This window comes from Carettochelys insculpta, chromosome 6 (genome assembly GCF_033958435.1).
Source record: "Carettochelys insculpta isolate YL-2023 chromosome 6, ASM3395843v1, whole genome shotgun sequence".
Lineage (NCBI taxonomy): Eukaryota > Metazoa > Chordata > Testudines > Carettochelyidae > Carettochelys > Carettochelys insculpta.
Window position 1 is genome coordinate 74473777 of NC_134142.1, and position 19733 is coordinate 74493509.

The window sequence follows — 19733 nt, forward strand, 5'->3', positions numbered from 1 at the left end:
AACCTGCTTGAAACATTTCACTTCCAGTCATGGTAAGGCACAGATGCGAAGTATGCTTTCAAATCTGCAATTGCAAAAGCAGTTTCCGCAGCTATGTACCCTGCAAGCAGAGGAGGGGTGGGGGGAAAGTAGGGGAGGTGACTGCCTTGCTCTCTTTGTCACTGCGTAGTCTAAGAACTACTCCCCCACTCTGCTGGTTGTGACCAGAAATGTTTTCCTTTCCCCAGCCACCAAAGGAAACAGGAAGGGATGGTGGAGGAGCTCTGGGAAAATGTGTGGTCTTAAAACTGCCCCCCACCCCAGCTGTGACAACAAAAGTTTTCCTTTCCCCAGTTGCCTGGAGAAGAGGGTGAGGTGGGGCAGGGATGGTGGAGAAGTTTCTATGGCTGTGAGCCTTGTTCTCTAGGGCATCACATGGTCTAACACCCCCCGCACTCCGACAAGCCCCCTGATTTCATCCCTGCAGCTAGCTGGGGCACCACATCCCTCCTGGCCCCCACTCGGCTGGGACAAGAGAAGGGAAATTTTCATTAGCAGCCTGGGGAAGGGAGAGGAATGGCATGGCAGAGCAGCTTGTGCTATCATAGTAGCTTAATGCTCCTTCCCTTGCTTCTTCCAGGTTACAAAAAAGAGATATTAGTCTTCTTAGAATAAGAAAAATTGATAAGGAATGAAGGCTAACTCAACGTGGGCACATGGCCAGTCATTATACAAAATTTCTCTGTAGTGCCATGATTAGTTACTGGGGGCTTGGTGAGGAAAGGTGTCCTACCAAGGAGGTTGGAATAAGGCAGGGCCTCCCCAAAATCTTTGTAAAAAAAATTAAAGAGTACTTGTCTGAGAACTTTATGGAGATGTGCAAAGATGATCGGCGCTCCATCCCCAGAGACATAAACATGGTGTGCTGGGGCCCTGGGCTGTCTAGGTATAATGGCTGCAACAGAATACACCCAATTCCTTTAGCCCACTTGTAGCAATATTAAAAATGAGAACTCACCAGAAGTACCCACCCCACCGACAGGGTCTGGCTGCAAAACGTTCTGGGATAAGGGGTGGGATTCAACGTTACAAACAGCTCCTGGCTGCCTGCAAGATCAGCTGCTCCAGTCGCCTGCTGACCCTTCTCCTCCTCCTCTTCCTCATCCACCGTGTCCTCCTTGCTGTTGACAGAGGCTTCCTGAGGAATCTCCTTGGAGGTATCAGACTTTTTGGGGACAGTGGTTGGGTCACTCCCTAGAATCGTACGCAGCTGCTCAGAGAAGTGGTATGTTTGCGGCGATGACTCAAAACATCTGTTTGGTTCTTTTGTCTTTTGGTACACCCGTCTGAACTCTTTTATTTTCATGTGGCACTACTGGGTGTCCTGGTATACTCTGATTCCTCCATGCCATGTGTGGTCTTTGCATATATGTCTGTATTTCTTTTGCCGTGTCTTAGGTTTGCCAGCACAAATTCGTCCTCTACCCATCCCCACCCCCATGCCTCCCACAACGAGGTGCTGGATGTCCATCAAACTACAGGCTAGAGCTCATCCGCAACCCCGGGGATTCATGGCCAGGTGTGCTGCTCAGGTGTGCTACTTGCTCTGCTCCCCAAGCTGGCCACACACGAAGTAAATTTAAATTTCCCAGGCTGCTTCCTGCGTACCCGGAGAGCGGTGGAGCTGAAAGTGATGGTCAGAGCGGACACACTGGGGCATGGCGGGGCACATCAAGAGGCCAAAAATGTCAAATTTAATCATACTGAATCTCCACTACCCTAAGATCCACCTTGTAAAGTTGAATTTGGCATAACTCCTCGTAAAAAGTAGGAGTACAAAAGTTGACCTTAGCAGCCCTTAAAAATGACCCCATAATGAGGGCTGATTAGTTATAAATTCAATCTAAGTCACCCATGTTTGAACTAATCTAGTATAGACCAGGCCTGCGAATGAAAAGCTGAGGGAATTGGTCAAACCATGCAGGGAGACTGGAACTGTGATGGGCAGTTAGGAGACAAGAAACTAGAATTTACCGAGCATGGAGACTATATAATGAAGAAAGAGATTGACTGTGTGATGACAATGGGACTGGGGCCACATGCCAGAGACAGGAGAGGGAGAAGGTGAGGGACAGAAGTGGTCCTTTTCTGAGAGAACAGAAAGAATTATCTGTGGCCACTAGATCACATTCCCCTCCAAAGTCTGGAATGGGACCCAAAAATCAGCAAGTTTCACTATTACTCTAACGCTAGAACCCTGATCCACAAACAATTATTACTATTATTATTAATAGTAATAAAATTATTACTGTCACTGCTACCAATTACTCCAGTAGGTCAAAGGACATGAGTTCTGCCCTATGGATTTGAAGGTTCCTCGCCTGTTGGCACCTGATGGAATTTCTGTCGCGTTAGTTTGCTTTTTTAAAAAAACTAGGGAATTACACCTCAAACAACCACAATTTAACAAATAAGCCAGCTTCTACAGCTTTGTTGGGCAGGTTTAGTGCATGACACAGTGCTCCTGGATGGCTACTAGCTATAATTATATGTATTTATCCCCATAACGATACACTCTCAAGAATTAGTGAGAATGAAGAAGGGTGCATTGTAATTTTACAGCTCTAAAACCCACTTCCATTATTTGCAATGCTCTCCCAGGAGCTTTGGAAATAAAAATCTCTCTGGTGATTCTTCTTTCCACTTGTCAACCCTACTCTCTCAGTTTTGCACAAGGACCAATAACAACGTCAGCAGAGCTCTGGGATTAGTCTTTGTTAGCTGAATGCACTGCAGAGCCAGCAGGGGGAGCCAACAAAACAGATTGTTTTGGAGAGTTTGGAAAAAAAAAAACAACAAAAAGCTATGTTAGTTTGAGAATTTTCAACAGCAGTGATAGATTTAAAAAAATGTGAATTATGTCACACCTAGTCACACTAACTTTAAGGTAGGCCAGTTTCAGAGAATGAGTACAGCCAAATGTCTTTCTACTCATTACCACCCATCTCTGCATACTGGGCAACTAAGTTTAAACACTTACAATCCTGCAAAGGTGGATGCAGTCCACCTGCACAGTCCACCTACTCTCCCTTTGAAGCCAAGGGGTCCCCATGCAGCCAGAGGTGTCTGCTATCAAATAGCCAGTTTCAGGACTGGGGTCTACATAAATACTAAATCAATGTGAAATTTCAGTTCTGAGCACCCCTGAAAAAAATCAGGGCAGTTTAATTTAGGCATCTAAATACAGACACCCAAGTTTGAAAATTTTAGAGCATTACATATGTTCATTCCACAGGGCAGAGGCTTAGTCACCACATACGTCAACAGAAGTGATATTTTTGTGTATTTAATTCAACTTTATATTAATATGAACTTGAATCTAGTGTTTACCACACAAAAATCATTTTCAAAAAAATCAATCCATCCAAATTTGTTTACTTGCAATTCTTTTGATGTAAGAAAGATGTGAAACAAGGAGTTTTATTTTACCAAAATGTTGACATCTTTGATATGCTGCCTATCAAGAATACAAGAGTACAAGATTTGTTTGCAAGACGAGATGAGAAAATGTCTTAGCTTTGGTAATATATTATCCAGTTAAAAGTGAAAGTTTTTTTAAAATGTAGGGCTTTTGACATCTTAAGTAATTTGCTTAACTTTTTGTAATTTATTGCATTTGCACAAAGAGAAAAGGCAAGCACTTTCACTTTTCTGATCCATTTCCATCAGTTTCGCTTTGTGGCTCTCATGCACAGTGCTTTGTGGACTCACAATACAGCAGGGAAATGTTTAAATGCAAAAGTTTTATTCAGAAAAACAAACCCAGAAATAAAAACTATATAGACAATTTCCATTAAGATTATATTCCTCCCCCGCTCTATTTTGTTAAACAAATTCAGAATTTTGTACCTAATACTATTACCCCCCACATTATGGCTAGGTGGATTAAATTTGAAAATTTGCTCTTCTTTGTAGCTGTAAATGATTTTACATGTAAAATGTTTCAAGTGCGTGAATTTGCTGTGCAACCAGTAGTCACAGGTGGATGCTTAGAAGAAGAGGGGGAAAAATTTAGAGGTAGCGTGACCAACAGCTACTTAATCAGATCCCTTTGAACTACAACTGAAGAATGGGACAGGTAAAATATATTTAGGAGAAGATCCGCTGTATTGAAATTCTAATAACTTTTTGAGTCTGGCATTTTATCAACAACTGTATGGTAAACAATAACTTAAGTGTTCTCCAGTCTGTCAGAGAATTCAACTTTTACTTCTTAGAGAACACATTTACTTTGTTTAACCAAGTTGTTCTGAACTTCCCAGGAAGTGTTATAATGAAACCACAAAGCACCTGAGTACACACATCTCAGGCTGACAGTGAAAGAATGGTAAATATGACCATTTAATTTGCTGAGGTTTCAAATATAAAGGGTTGGAACACAGTTAAGAAGAGATACTTTCTTTTACAAAGTGTCTAGTGTTTGAAGACATGGGGTGAAATTCTATAGTTTGTACGGATAAAGGATAAAAAATGGTTTCTCACCATTGTAACTGTTATTCTTTGAGATGTGTTGCTCATACCTATTTGTGTTAGGTGTACATGCACCGGCATGGCTGTCAGAAAGCTTTTCCTAGCAACTAGTCAGCTGGGTTGGCTGGGGAGTCCCATGGAGTGGCACCTATGCAAAGCCTATAGATGACCCAGTCAACCCAGCAGCCCCTCATTTCCTTCTTGCCAACCACTCTGACAGTGGACAGGAGGGTGGGTTTCAAATAGATATAGGCAACACATCTCAAAGTGTGGCTGATTCTAGGACAGCAGCCCTGAAGGCTGCCTCTTGCCTAGATTGTTGCACAATTGCATAATGAGACATGAAGGTATGCACAGAGGACCACCTGGCAGCATGAGAATTCTCCTGGAGAGGCACATGTCCAGAGCTGTAAAGTAACTAAACAGAAATACTTCGTTACACTGCCCAAGTACATTTTTTCAGGATTTGTACTTTATTCGAGTCATTTATTTTCATGGAACTTGTACTTTTACTTAAGTATTTTTTTTACAAAATACTGCCCATTTTACTCACCTACCATTTCTGAAATATGTAGCTACTCAATACTTTCATCACCCCACAAGCCAGTATTCCAATTTGCTGAAACACAGCTGCACATGCATATTATCCAATCATAGAAGCATAGAATCCTGTGACTGGCAGAGACAGGTCACCAAGTCCAGCCCCCTGTTCAAGCAGGATCAACCTCAACCAAGTCATCCCAGCCACGACTTTGTCAAGCCGGGACTTAAAAATGTCTAGGGATGGAGACTCCATCACCTCTCTAGGCAACGCATTCCAGTGCTTCACCACCCTCCTGGTGAGGTAGTTTTTCCTGATATCTAATCTACTCCTCTTCTTCTGTAACTTCAGACCATCATTCCTCATTCTGCCCTCTGTCACCACTGAGAACAGCTTCTCTCCATCCTCCTTTGAGCTCCCCTTCAGGAAGTTGAAGGCTGCTATTAAATCACCCCTCACTCTTCTCTTCTGCAAATTAAATAAACCCATATTCCTCAGCCTCTGCTCATAGGTCATGTACTCCAGTCCCTTAATCATTTTTGTTGCCCTGGGCTGAACCTGCTCCAGCACATCCACATCCTTTCTATACTGGGGGGCGGGAAACTGGACATAGTACTCCAGAAGTGGCCTCATCAGTGCTGAATGGTGAGGAACAACAGTTTCTCTAGATCTGCCTGAAATGCTCCTCCTAACGTACCCCAATATGCCGTTAGCCTTCTTGGCTACAAGGGCACACTGTTTATACATATCCACTCTTTCATCCATCACAATCCCTAGGTCCCTTTCCACTGTACTGCTGCTTAGCCATTCAGTCCCCAGCCTATAATAATGCCTGGGATTTTTCCATCCTAAGTGCAGGACTCTACTTTTCTCCTTGTTGAACTACATCAGATTTCTTTGGCTCAATCCTCCAATTTATTCAGGTCACTCTGGATCCCATCTCTACACTCCAACATATCTACCTTTCCCCCAAGTTTGGTGTCACCCGCAAACTTGCTGAGGGTTCAATCCAGTCCCTCATCCAGGTCATTAATAAAGATGTAGGACAACACCAGCTCCAAAACCGAACGCTGGGGCACTCCACTCGAAACCAACCCCCATCCAGATATTGAGCCATTAACCACTACCCACTGGGCATGACCATCAAGCCAGCTTTCTCTCCATCTTATAGTCCATGGATTCAATCCATACTTCCTTAACTTATGGGCAAGAATGTTGTGGGAGACTGTATCAAAAGCTAAGCTGAAGTCAAGTTATATCACATCCACCGACTTCCCCATGTCCACAGAGCCTGTTACCTCATCATAGAAGCTAATTGGATTAGTCAGGCACAATTTGTCCTTCGTGAATCCATGTCGACTACTTTGATCACTTTCCCCTCTTCCAAGTGCTCCAAAATGGATTCCTTGAGGATTCCCTCCATTATTTTCCCAGGGACTGAGGTAAGGCTGACTGGTCTATAGTTCTCTGGATTGTCCTTCTTTCCTTTTTTGAAGATGGGCACAACATTTGCCTTTTCCAATCATCCGGCATCTCTCCCGATCTCCAAGAGTCTTCTAACATAAAGGCCAAAGCCTTGGCACTGACATCTGCCAATTCCCTCAGTACCTTTAGGTGTATTAACTCCAGAACCATGGATTTGTGTTCATCTAGTTTTTCTAAGTAGCTCTTAAGTCATTCCTTCCATAATGAGGGCTGCCCTCCACCTTCCCATACTTCACTGTCTAGAACTGTATTGTGGGAGCTGTCCTTGCCCTTGAAGACTGAGGCAAAAAAAGCATGGAGTACTTCAGCTTTTCTTGCATCATCTGTCGCTAAGTTACCTCTCTCATTCAGTAACAGCCCCACACAATAACAGTCCCTGATAGCCCTCTTATTGTTGATATGCCTGTGGAAACCCTTCTTGTTACCCTTCACATCCCTTGTCAGCTGCAGTTCCAACTGTGCTTTCGCTTTCCTGATTACTACCAGGCATTCTCCAGCGTTAGGGTTAGGAGTCCAGGTACAGGTAAACCTGGACCCCTTGACAGAGGAGGAAGGCAAATGCCACTGCCATATATTTGGTAAACATCCTGGGGCTATGGAGAGCCCAAAGGGGAGGGCTGTGAATTGAAGGTGTAGTTGGCCTACTGTGAACCAGAGGTGCCAGCAGTAGGACGGATGGATGAAAATGTGGAAGTAAACATACTTTATGTTGAGAGCAGAGTACCAATCCCCCAGGTTCAGAAAGATGCCCAGAGATGCCACTTGTGAGACACCATGAACTTGTTGAGTTCCCAGATGTCCAAGATGGCTCACAATCCTCTGTTTGCCTTGAAACTAGGGAATAGCAGGAGTAGAAACACCTGCCCCTGTACTGAGGGGGCACCTCTTTCACCAGCCCCCAAGTTTAGGAGTGAATGAACTTCTGTGAGGAGGAGCTGCTTCTGAGAAGGGTCTCAGATGAGGGATGGTTGAGGTTGGGTTGGGTTGGGTTGGGTTGGGTTGGGTTGGAGTGGAGTGGAGTGGATCTCAAAAAAATAGTCCTGAGGACCCCGTGACCAATGTGATGGCTGTCCTGGCCTGGAGGATGGGACAGAGTCTGTTTAGAAAGGGTAAGGCAGGACCCACTGGTGCAGGTACCCCAATCTCAAGCACACCATCAAAAGGAGAACTTTGATGAGGATTTTGATTCACCATGACCAGCCCCACACTGTTGCCAGGGAGGATGGTAGTGGGAGTAATGGTCCTTTCATGGACAGAAGTCTGAGCACCCATGAGGACGGAAGGGCCTGGACTGATGCTGATGGGGCTGTGGCTTAAAGTGCTTCTGCTGTGTAGCAGGTATATGCATGCCTAAGGCTGTCACGGCAATGTGAGTCATTGACGCTGTGGAGGCAGGTGTCGGCCTCTTGAGTGAACAACCCCTGGCAATTGAAAGAGAGGTCCTGGATGGTTTGTTTGTTCTCTTGGGAGGAGCCCCGATGGCCCAGCCAAGCCACCCAGCACATGGCTATGCTGGAGGCAATGGAGTGGGCTGCATAGTCACCCACATTCAGGGTTGCCTGCAGGCTGGTACAAGATACCACCTTGCCTGCATATATAAAGGCCTTTTTAAACAGGGAGGGCATTTTTAAACCTGAGAGCCATAGCCCAGGAGTCTTAGTTATAGCAGCTAAGGACAACCAAATGGTTAGCCACCCAAAGCATGAGGCTCCCAGCTGAACAGACCTTTTGAACAAAGAGGTCTAGGCACTTGGCATCTTAGGACTTAAGGGATGGAGCCTCCTGGCCTTGGCACTACCTCATTCACAGTATCCACTACCAAGAAGCAAGATGGTAGACAGATACACGGGTACCCATAGCCTTTTACTACCATGGAATACTTGAGTTCTACCCCACAAGCTGCCAGGGGACATCGGGGGTGGGGGAGGTGGGAAGAGATAGATGCCAGTATCTGCCAAACAGTAGAGGCAGGAGTCATGATAGCTTTATTAAAGGGAAGGGCCACACTGAATGGACCTTCCGTGATTAGAACATCATAAGTGGGGTCAACAGACTCAGTAACTTCCTCCACTAGAAGATTAAGGCTGGTGGCCACATGGGGGAGAAGCTCCTTGAGTTTCCTGTAATCAGTGGGCAGAGGCCCCAAGACCAATGCACCTGCTACAGCTTCATCTGGGGAGGAGCTGGAGGAAAAGGAAAAGTTGACCAGCACCAGGAACAAGAGTGGTGCCGAGCAATATCATGGCATGAAGAACAGGATCAGTATAGAAAATGGAACTGGTGCCAAGAGGCAGAACAGTGTTGAGAGTGACGTTAGCATTGGGATTGCGATCGAGACCAGTGCTGAGATGGGGACCAGTGTTGACAGAGGGACCAGGGCTGTTCAGGTGCACGCAGAAGTGAAGGCTTACCTCTGGACGTATGTGAAGGGGTAGTGGCCTCAAGGAGCACCAGGGAGCTCATCAGCCATCGATGAAGTACCAACAGGCACTGGATCAACTCTGGGAGAGCTCACGAGGATGTGGCTCAGTGTATGGGACACAGGGGCATCAGAATCACAGGCCCCAAAGATAGTCTTTGCTGAGGATGCAGCTGTCAACGGAGTCGGTGCCAACAACTTGAGAATCTTGGGGGGAGGGGAGCACTGGAGAGGGGGAATGGTACTGCACTGGCAGCTTTGGGCACGTGGAGCCCTTCCCAAGCGGCACGTGGAGCCAAGGACTGAGTGCTGCTGCGCACTGAGGTCTGAGGTGTGGAACCTTGCCACAGTGGTTGAAGTGGTTGAACTCCATGAAGAGTTGCCAGAGCCAAAAGTGGCATCAAGCATCCCTTGAAATCCCTGCAGATGCGGCACTTACCTATTTGATGAACCTCACCCAGACAACAAAGTCAGGAGTTTTGAGGTTTGCTTGCTGGCACAGACTTAAAGAATTCGGAGCACTGCTTCAAGCCCCAGGATGTTTTATATTGAGAGCTCCAGGAGAGGAAATGGTAGAAGAGGAGAGACCTTCCCTACCACAGGAAGAGCAAAGATGACCTGAACGAAAAACAATGGTTATTCTAACCCCAGATATTTTCAACTATTTGCACAGAAAGAGCGAGGGAGCTGTGGTATAGCAACAGATACTTCACTGAAAGAATGGAAAAGCCACCACGGGCAATAAGAAGAGAACTGACGAGGTGTCGGATTGACTGGGTCATCTATAGGCTTTGCATAGGCGCCGCTCCAGTGGGCTCCACAGCCAACTCAGCTGGCTAGTTGCTAGGGTAAACTTTCTGACAGTCATGCATATGGGCACACCTAACTCAGATATCAGTGAACACTCAAAGTAGAACCAAATTAATAAACAACCACAGCATTTGGAAGAAAATGCAGCAGGAACTTGGCATGTCTTTTAAATGTTTTCACAGTAAAATGGGAGTCATTTTATTCACACTTAGCTGCAGAGTCAATATTAATAGATCTTGCAAGTGTGGCATCCTACATTCTACATTACAATTTCCAAAAATACCAAAAGTTAAATTGAGGCTATTTCCATTCTATAATTTGACGAAGGTTTTTGCTTTTTAAAATTTCACCTTTAAATGGCATAATTCTGTGACTAGGAGAGAGTCCTCCAAGGGACAGAGTTCTTTGGAGCAGGTTTGAAATGTTTTAGAATACCATCTTTAAATTAATAAAATTGCCTGATATTTATAGGTTCATATATGTTTAAACATTTATTACCAATGGAAAGACCCCAGACATCTAAGACCCCTAAACCTGCAATGCTGTGTGGATACACCACAGTCATGGAAGTCCAGGGATGCTGCTCAGGTAGATAGGGCGTAAGGAAGCAATTGCTTATGTGAGGGTGCCTGTTTTCTACTAATAAACGTCAGTAATCCATTTGATAAATAACAAATCTAGAGTAAGATTTATCTGTTGCATTCCTTGCTAAACCTTAAGAGTTCTAGTGTGTCATTAAGTCGGCAATGCTCCACCTTTGCCCTTGGGAAACTGTTCCATAGTCTTGGACTATTCTGCATAAAACTGTTTTTATCAAGATCCACAGAATCAAAGCAAGTTGTAAACACATACTGAAGCTCCCTAGCCCAGCACTCTCTTGTCCAGCAACATCTGTAATCTGCCATGATTTTTGTTTGCTGGACAACCATGAGTGTGGCTAAGTTTCTCGTGGCCCCATAAAGTTTGTTTACAGCCACCAGGACTGACTCTGTGTTCTCTGCTGTTATTTAGATGTAATTTACTCCTAAATGTCTTCTAAGAGCCCAGTAAGCAGTGGAAGCGTCAGCAATGTTGTTGGACAATACTGACCTCCCATGGGGCGGGTAAATTCTCTTGTTCAGCAATGGTCAGGTCCCGAGGGTGCCAGACTACAGAGATTCAATCTGTAATAAACTATCAGTCATCCTCAAATCACCTGCATTGCCCATGAGGACAGGACAAAGTTAGTGAAACTGCCAGAATGACACTTCTGGAACAGCTGGACAAGCAAAGCAGAATAGCACCAACCTTTTATTACATCAAACCTGGCCTTCCTGGTTGACTGGGAAGTTCCTGGCCAACCTCCTCTTCATCCTTCTCCTCTGCTGGGTAAAAGTGCTGACATTCTACTTACGAGCCAAGCAGCTAACTGTGACTTGTGCACAGCCAATCTGCTCTGCTCTGCTCTCCCCACACACTGCTCCCATCACTCTCTTACACCACTTCCCCCAGGTCACCCTATACTCCCCCTCTTCTTCCCTCAAACTGTCTGTCTGGCTTCCTTCTATCTTCTCTCCTTCCAATCTTCCACTGTTACTCCCCTCACAGATTTTTGTCCCGTTGCTCCTACCTATTTGCCTTCTGAATCCTTTCCTATAGCCAATGATTCCCCATCCAACACACGCAGTCGAACATTCAAACTCTGAGATTAAGTGTGAAATTTGAATAGGGTAGAAATGAAAGGAAATTACCACATGGGACAAGAGAATGATATGAGCTGTGGTTTATGACTGACAAGAAATTTACCCTTTTCATGCCTTACTTTTGCAAAACAAACAAGAAGTTTCATATTACTGCTACTCAAGTACTCGAGCCACGTAAATGTTTTGCATCAAAAATGTGGGCTCCCCTAGCAAGGCACTCCCAAAGGTAAATGTTTGTGGGATTCTTACCCTACATAGCAGGAGTTCTTAAAGATATTAAGATACTCCAAAAACAACTACGTGATATTCATCTAGATTTTCTACACCAGTGTTTTTCCACTGAAGTCAACTTTTCTCTGCAATACAAGTGTATGTGTTTCAGTCCCCCAGGAGTCTGCACCTGCCTGGAAAATGAGAGCTCTGAGGCCTCTGCTTACCTTAAGTCTCACATGCATGGTACTAGTGCAATGGGCTGCATGCTGAGCTACTGCATATAAAAATAATATCTATGACATGACTTTTTGACACCCACATTTGCCAAAGCAGTATGTTTTGACCCTTAGTAACTAATAATGTTGCAAATCTAATCACTTCACTCATCTTACTTCAGCGATTTGACGGGAGAGCACATATAATCTGGCAAAAACATATTTGGTTAAAGCTGCCCTGTTCCGCAGCAAGAGAGCAAAGTTCACTTAGTCGGTAAACTGCCCTATTATTCTTTTTCTGAAACTGTAAGGTGGCCTAGAGATACAAATGATGGACACTATAAAAGCAGATGTGTTTTCCAAATTTTGATACATATCTTTAAAACTAATTACATGTTAATGTAGACTACTAATAACCCATTATGAAATTAGATGAAGAGGATCTTTCAATGAGATGGTTTTACCCACTAGGAAAGAAAATGCATTTAACTCTGCCACTGTGCCTGTGTATTATGATGCAGTTTTTCAGTCACAATCACATACTATTTTCCAAATGACTTAAATTTGTCCTACAATTATTTGTGATATGTGCAACATTTCTGATTCTGTAAAAGCCAGAGCCAATAAATCACTAATATGCAAGAGATACAGTGAATAAACCACCAACTTCTATGCTGTAATCTTCCACAGCTGTATGAAGATGAAATCTGTAAGATCTGTGACAATTTCCCTTGTCAGCCCCTGTGGGTCCCTGCACTTCCTGGCAGTTCTCTGTTGTGCCTCAGAGACTCACAGAGACCCCTTATCTGCCCAGGCCTTTCCAGAGGCAGGTGTCTCTGCTTTAGACACATCATAGACAAGTCCCAAATAGGGAGGATAAAGCCAGTCCCCCTTGCAGGCCCATGCCTGATCCAGTGAAGAAACCCTCTGGGGAAGGGTGCAGGGAGTCCAGACCCACCCTCTACCTTGGACTCCAGTCCAGGGTTCCTAAGAGGACAACAGGCAACTGGCAGGGCCTGCACCCCTGCCTCAATGTAGCAACCTCACCCTGGGCCACTTTACCCACTGCTTCCCCATGGTATCTTCTCTCTCACTCTGACTCACACACTGCTCCTCCAGTTCACCTTCCTAAACCTTCCTTCCCCCGCTCCCCACAACCAGGCAGGGGGAACCTTTTATAAGGAGTGCAGAGCCTCAGCTGACCCTGACTGCTGATTAGACTCAGCTGTGGCTAATGGTTAATGAGGCCCGCAGCTGTCTGCCTTGATTGGGAAACAGGAAAGCATTTCCCCAGCAGCCAGTATACCTGCCTGGCTTTCCAAAAGGTGCAGGATTCTGTAGCCCTCAGGCAGCAGTCTGCCACAGATCATATCTTTCTTTATTGGGAACTTCTTAAGAAAATGTTTTCTTAAGAACCCACATAAATACTTGCAGCGATGTAAAACAATTAGGTTGATAGATGTCATATTATGATTTTGACTTCTGCTAGAAATATGGTAGTCCCCACTGACACCATTAACTGTGGACATTTTTGTTCATTCATTTGAAAATCTAGAAAGGGGAGCTGGAGCTGCTTTGGAGCGGCCCTGCTCCGATCTCAGTGAGGAAGCCCAAAGGACAGTTGTGACCAACTGTTCTCTGTTCCAAAGATTGTCTCATGTGGGTTTGGAAGGTTCTACAATGACACCTTCCTGTGCAGTGTGAATATGAGGCCCCTGGAAGGAACCGATGAAGAGTTGTCTGTATGGCATTAGGTATGAAACCCAGCTTTAGGACACCTGAGCCAGACAAAACATGGAGCACATTACTCAATATTTAGATAGAACTGGGGCTTGAATGAGAGTCCTTTTTCTGTGGCTATGTCTACATTAAAGCGATCTTTCAAGAGAATTTACTGTTAGAAGAGATCTTCTAACAAAACTTTGGGTGACCGATTGCCACCAGATTGCAAAGCGCCTGGCTGCCCTCTCCACAGATCAGCCACCTGAAACCCCACAGACAGGGTTATATGGCTGGCAAGTCTTTCCAGGAGCCCCCAAAAGACCCTTTAAAGCGTTCCCCTCACAGCCCCCACTGCCTGTTCCCTGCCCATGCTGAGGCTTGCCTACTTTGTGGAGGGACAGCACAGCTGCTCCAGCAGCGCTCACACACTTGCTGAGAGAGACACTAGCACTTTCCAGTTAGCCATGGCACCAGAGCAGCCCCCAGGCTTCCGCTGGCCCCACACATGGCTGCTTCAACTTCTGCTACACCTCATCATGGCCATCCTCCTCTTCCTCTGGGAGAGTGAGCCTCGCACCAGCTCCAAGGAGCACTCTGTGACTGCTACATGGACCCAGCTGCACTCACCCCCTCGGTGGGTCTGGAGGCACAGCAATAGTTCATCATGGGGCAGTGGGATGACCAGCAGTGACTCCAGAACTTCTGCATGTAGAAGGACGCCTTTCTAGAGCTCTGTGTCTGGCTTGCCCCGACCTCCGCAGCCAGGACACCCAGCTATGGCTTGTCACCCCTGTGGAGAAGCAAGTCACCATCGCCTTAGGGAAGCTTGTCACCCCTGACAGCTACCACTCCCTTGTGAAACAGTTTGGCATGGGTAAATCCACTGTCAGGGTGTCCTCAATTAGGTACTCTCAGGCTGCAGGCCCTGCATGGAGGGGGGAGAGGGGTGTCCCACTCAAGGGGAACCTTCAGGGAGTGGGATCAGGGGCTCAAGGGGTGCACCAGGTGTAAGCAGGGGCAGTCTTCCTCTTGGCTGCGGGGTCCAAGAGGGTGTGCTCCTCGCCTCAAATAGCCAGAAGGTCCTGTATCTCAGGCCTGGTCCAGGATGGGGCCTGGCGTTTTGTGCCCTGGTGGAGGGTCTCCTGAAAGCCCCTCAGCTGGTCCCTAGAGGGCCCAGGCACAAGGGGGGTTGCGTGCTGGCTGGCTAGCTGCCATGTCACTTGGCTCAGCTAAAATACACGGTTTTGGGAGCGCTGATCAGACAGCGTGCTGCTGGGCTGTTTCCTGGGTCTTAGCTTCCTGCCAGGGATTTCTGGGGGTCCCTGCAGCTTTAAGAATGGGCGGAGGCAAGGAGCATACAGCTCTGCTTGCTGTGGACCTGGCACTCGCTGGGGCAGCTGGCTGGTGCAATGGAGGACTTTCCTGTGGCCGCACAGAACATCCACACTGGCTTTCTGTTGACAGAGATCTGTCGAGAGAGAAGTTCTGCCTCCTAGGGGAATGGCAGAACAATATCAACAGAAGTGTCACATTTTATCAACAGAACGCCATCATCGTGTGGCTGCTCTGTGGGTTTTGTTGAAAAAAAAAACCTCTCGAGTACAGACTTAATCTGGGAGTCTGTGTGAGGCTGGCATCAAGTTGGCGGATTGCTGGGGTGGCTGAAAATACTGTGGTTCTGTCAGCATCCTTCATTGGGAGAATGTGACCATCATTTGCAAAACAGGCTTGCAAGCTGGGAGTGGTGGTGGATCTCAGATCCCCAGAGAACTGCTGCAGCCAAGAGAGCTGCAGAAGCTGAAGCTAGTGTAGAATGGCGCACTGCACTGACACACTGGAAGCCAGAGTACTTTACCACCAGTGCTCTGGGGTCCCATTACACTTTCAGGTGGAATTCCACATATTTGGTTTTAATAAAGGCCTTGTTACCTGTGAATTAGCCTTTGTCCTCATTCCATAGAACCACAAAAGAAGTCAGCTGGCTGTACGCTGGCTGTGAAGGCTCAATGACCCTGGAACACTAGTTCACCCTTGGTATTTCAGAGCCGGGGTATATCCATTTTTGGGGTATGCTGCTAGAGGCACCTCTTTTCCCAAGTTCTTGAGGAGAGGAGTAAGCTGTTACAGTTACGGGCAGTTCTTCTGTATGGTTTTAATTTATAGTAGAAAAGCTCAGAGTGCAAAATGGGGCCTACAGATATTGTAACTCTATATATTTAAGAAAAACAAAATATGAAGTGTAAATTATGCTGTTGGAATAATTCCACTGAGTTCATAGTCTCTAAGCAAAGAAAGGACTGATGTGATAATCTGCACTGACCTCTTGGATGACAAAGATCCAAGGCATTCCATGAAGCAAATCCTGTTTGAAGTAGAGCCAAGGGAGTGACAGGGTGTTTGTGGGGGGCCTGATCAGCACTCCCAGAAGGGACTGGTTTAGAGACAGCCAGCCCACTTGCAGTCACCTTCCCTCTCTCCCCCCATCAGTCCTCAGAGCCATCTGGAGTGGGCCATGCAGTGCTCCAGCAGTGATTCATAAGGGACAGGGGCTCCAGCCATTGCTGCAGTAGCAATAGTGTAATTATACAGAAGCTAGAAGAGTTACTTTGGATATAGACAGGTGGAACTGTCCCTGTCTCTCATCACAGACACTCCAATTATTCTAATTGTTAATGACAATTAGCAACTAAACCTATGACCATATATTTTAGTATCTGTGCTGCTGGAATATATTGCATTTTTCAGTTTAATGTTTCTCTCTTTTAAGGATTCCTCTGATGTAAGGCTGTCATACTATGTTTCTGATCACCATTACACAGTGTAAATACTCCCTTGACAACATCACCTAGCTAGAGCCCATAAATTCTATGGTTTCCAGAACAAAATTACAAACAGCATGTGACATAGCTTTGCTCTACTCCTAACTATTGTATTTTACCAGCATTCTTAAGAACTGTCTATCCCACATTCTCAATAAAAATTCTCAGGCTTAACAACATGCTTTTCCACTGAAAACTGACACACGTTCTTTTGATTGTTGGTATTTTGTGATGAAGTGGGTCTTTGCCCATGAAAGTGTATGCTCCAAAATATCTGTTAGTCTATAAGATGCCACAGGACTTCTTGTTGTTTATGTAGTAGGAGAGTTCAGCTGACATATTTTCAGGGCAAATATGCAACACAGTGATTAATATTAGGAGAGTCTTCATTAAATGAACTCACTAATTATTTGCTTAAATAAGAAATATTACATGCAGCTTGATAGACTTGTCTAAAATTTTGCAGTGCAGAAGCTAGACTTTAATATTGAATTTGGCCCTGAGACACAGACTGAAGTCAAAACAAGCACTGCTTACAGATCTTTAAACAGGTAAGTTGTACAAACTACTTGACTGTTCTTGCTCTATTCAACTGAATCAGAAATTTAAAATAGATTTAAAATGAAATTAGGTTAGGAAGGTTCATCAGCATTGGTTTGTGGCAAAAACTTAGTGTTCAAATGGCTGTTCCTTAGAAAAAGATAAACTAGGTGACTCAGTGACATGATACTCTTCCAGAGACTCAAACTGCAAGCAACAGAAGTGATTAGGCTCTATTCTCGGAATCTAGAGAAATTTTTCCCCAAACCAAAAAAGCCTTGGTTTAACAAAGCACTTAACCACATGCCGAATTTTAAGCATGTCCTTAAATTATGTCTCTGTCCCAGAAACAACCCAAGCACAAGCTTAGCTCTTAGTATAAGCTTAAAACCGACTTATTTCAACAGGAATTAAGAACTTGCCTAAGTGGTTGTCTGACCTGTGGCCCCAATAACTGTAATTTTGTATATCTGGAAGACTGGATCAGCAACCAAACAATGGATTAGGGAACAGGTACCCGAGCATTGCTGTGTACTGGAACTTTCAGTGAAAAGGAGGCAAATGTGATGCAGCCCATTGCTTTCATAAAAAATAGCTTTGATCAAAAATGGTTGAGAAGGGAAAAACTGTAGTGTAGTCAGAATAATATTACTGTGCAATGATCGATGTTTGACACAGTTGCCTTTAGAAATATAACCTCATGGTGACATCAGTGCCAATAGTGGAAAAGCACACAAGAAAGACTAGAAATAAGGAGGTGTAACCACAAAGAGAATTATTTAGGTTTACTGGGCATTTCTCTGGATAACACCTACTGATTCTGGGTCTCTCTGTTGTTCAAGAAAAGCTGAGAATTCCACCAGTCTGAGTTTGGTTGTACCAATGGATCGACCCTGCCAGGCGGGAACTGATGGTGCTGGAGCTGATGCAGGCTCAAACCCTGAAACACAAAGTATCATTGTTATGTATGAGTCAATCAATTTCTCAACTACGATTGGCTCTTTGTAATAATTGAGATTTATATAAAAATACTAAACCAAAATGGATTTATGATTTGTTAAACGTAAATCACATGGAAACATGGGATTCAACTTACTGATCATATTACTAATGGGGCAGTGTGAAGCAAAACTGCGGTTTCCCTGATTTATAGTAAGCTCTCTCTTAACCAGCATTCTATCATGCAGAACTCTCAAATAACTGGCATTTTAACCATATGTAAATTTTAGTTACATTTTCCTTAAGTACAGTATAGTGAAAATAAATACAGCATACATTTATAGTGTACAGCACTACCATCGCTGGTAAATAAAGTAGTTTTTTTTGTTTCTTAATAGCTAATCTTGTTTTTCTTAAGTTTTATACCTCTCTACTATCCAGAATATTTGAATATCTGGCAACGTCCCAGGGCTTCCAGATATGAAAGAGTTTACTGTATATGGTTAGTGTATCACTAAGGCTGGATCTACACTTACCCCCAACTTCAAAGGGGGCATGTTAATCAGGGTGATGGGAGATTAGTAATGAAGTGCTGTGGTGAATATGCAGCACTTCATTAGGCTAATTTTTCCCTGTGGCAACTTCCAAGTGTCAAACTTTGAAGTGCCAGCACGCACGTATCCAAATTTTTGGGGAATAAAGGCACTTCAAAGTAGCACTGGCACTTTAAAGTGCCTGGGGCTACACACATGGAGGAAAATTAGCCTAATGAAGTGCTGCATATTCACCGCAGCACTTCATTAGTAATCTCTCATCACGCTGATTAACATGCCCCCTTCGAAGTTGGGGGCAAGTGAAGACAAGCCCTAAATAATCTTTGTTTAAACTATACAATAGATTATTATACACTTTTAGCAGTATTACAACAAGCATTTTCACTGGCAGCACAGTCTAATTGGATTCAGGAGACCTGGTTTCTATTCCTGGCTCACCAATGACCTGCACTGTGAACTTGAGCTTTCCTCTCCTTTTCCTCCTCCCACTCTTGTCTATTTAAGCTCTTCAAGGCAGGGCTCTTCTATGTGTTTGTGCAGAGCCTAACAGAGTGGAGCCTTTAAGCACTACTGCAATACAATTAATTAATGTAGGGAGAGGAATCATGCCTTAAAGTGAACCTAAGGGTCAGTGGATTTGACCCACTAAGGGGAAACGTATCTACCACCAGAACTGATTTCCCACAAATTTATACTATAACTGTTGTCTCTCGCTTCAAATTGTGGAAAGTCACAAAAGAAGGAGAAAGAATAAAGATGGGGTGTAGCAAGTGTCCAGGGGAGACAGACAGAGAAGACACTCAGAAGGTAGGTCAGAGATAATCCACTAAGGTCTGAAAACCAAGATGACATTTCTGAAGTGGATTCAGAGAGATGGAAAACAAGACAGTAAGAGTGAAAGAGTACTCAGGTAACGTGGTCTTGCTCCCAGGAATGGCAATCCGGCTGTAATTACTCTGCACCTCAAACAGATAGCAAAGACTTGTGAAGCCAATATAAATAGGGAAACTGCAACAGTCAAACATGAATATTGATTTCAGTAATGCTGAAAATTCTAGCAGTGGCAGGAAACAGGTTCCAAAAGGAGGTGTGAAAGGCTAAATGTTGAAGATGACTCATAGTTTCTGGCTTTGGGAGGAACAATATGTAATTTAGAAAAAAATCAGAACAGAGTACTATAAAGGGAAGTTGTTACTTAGAAAGATGGCTAGTAACTTTCAAGTAAACTGTAGCAGGAAATTATAATGTTGAGAAGAATGAACAGATCTGAGAACAGCCACAAAAT

At 44.6% G+C, this 19733-nt stretch overlaps 1 protein-coding gene across 11 annotated transcripts in view; it reads right to left on the minus strand.

Moving 5' to 3' along the window:
- TEAD1 (TEA domain transcription factor 1) overlaps positions 1 to 19733 on the minus strand; it is a 349065-nt gene that overhangs the window by 76185 nt on the left and 253147 nt on the right. For all 11 annotated transcript variants that reach the window (XM_074997352.1, XM_074997351.1, XM_074997354.1 and 8 more), the window contains one exon: positions 17771 to 17895. In XM_074997352.1, coding sequence (XP_074853453.1) covers positions 17771 to 17895 — 125 coding nt within the window. The remainder of the gene's footprint in view (positions 1 to 17770; positions 17896 to 19733) is intronic.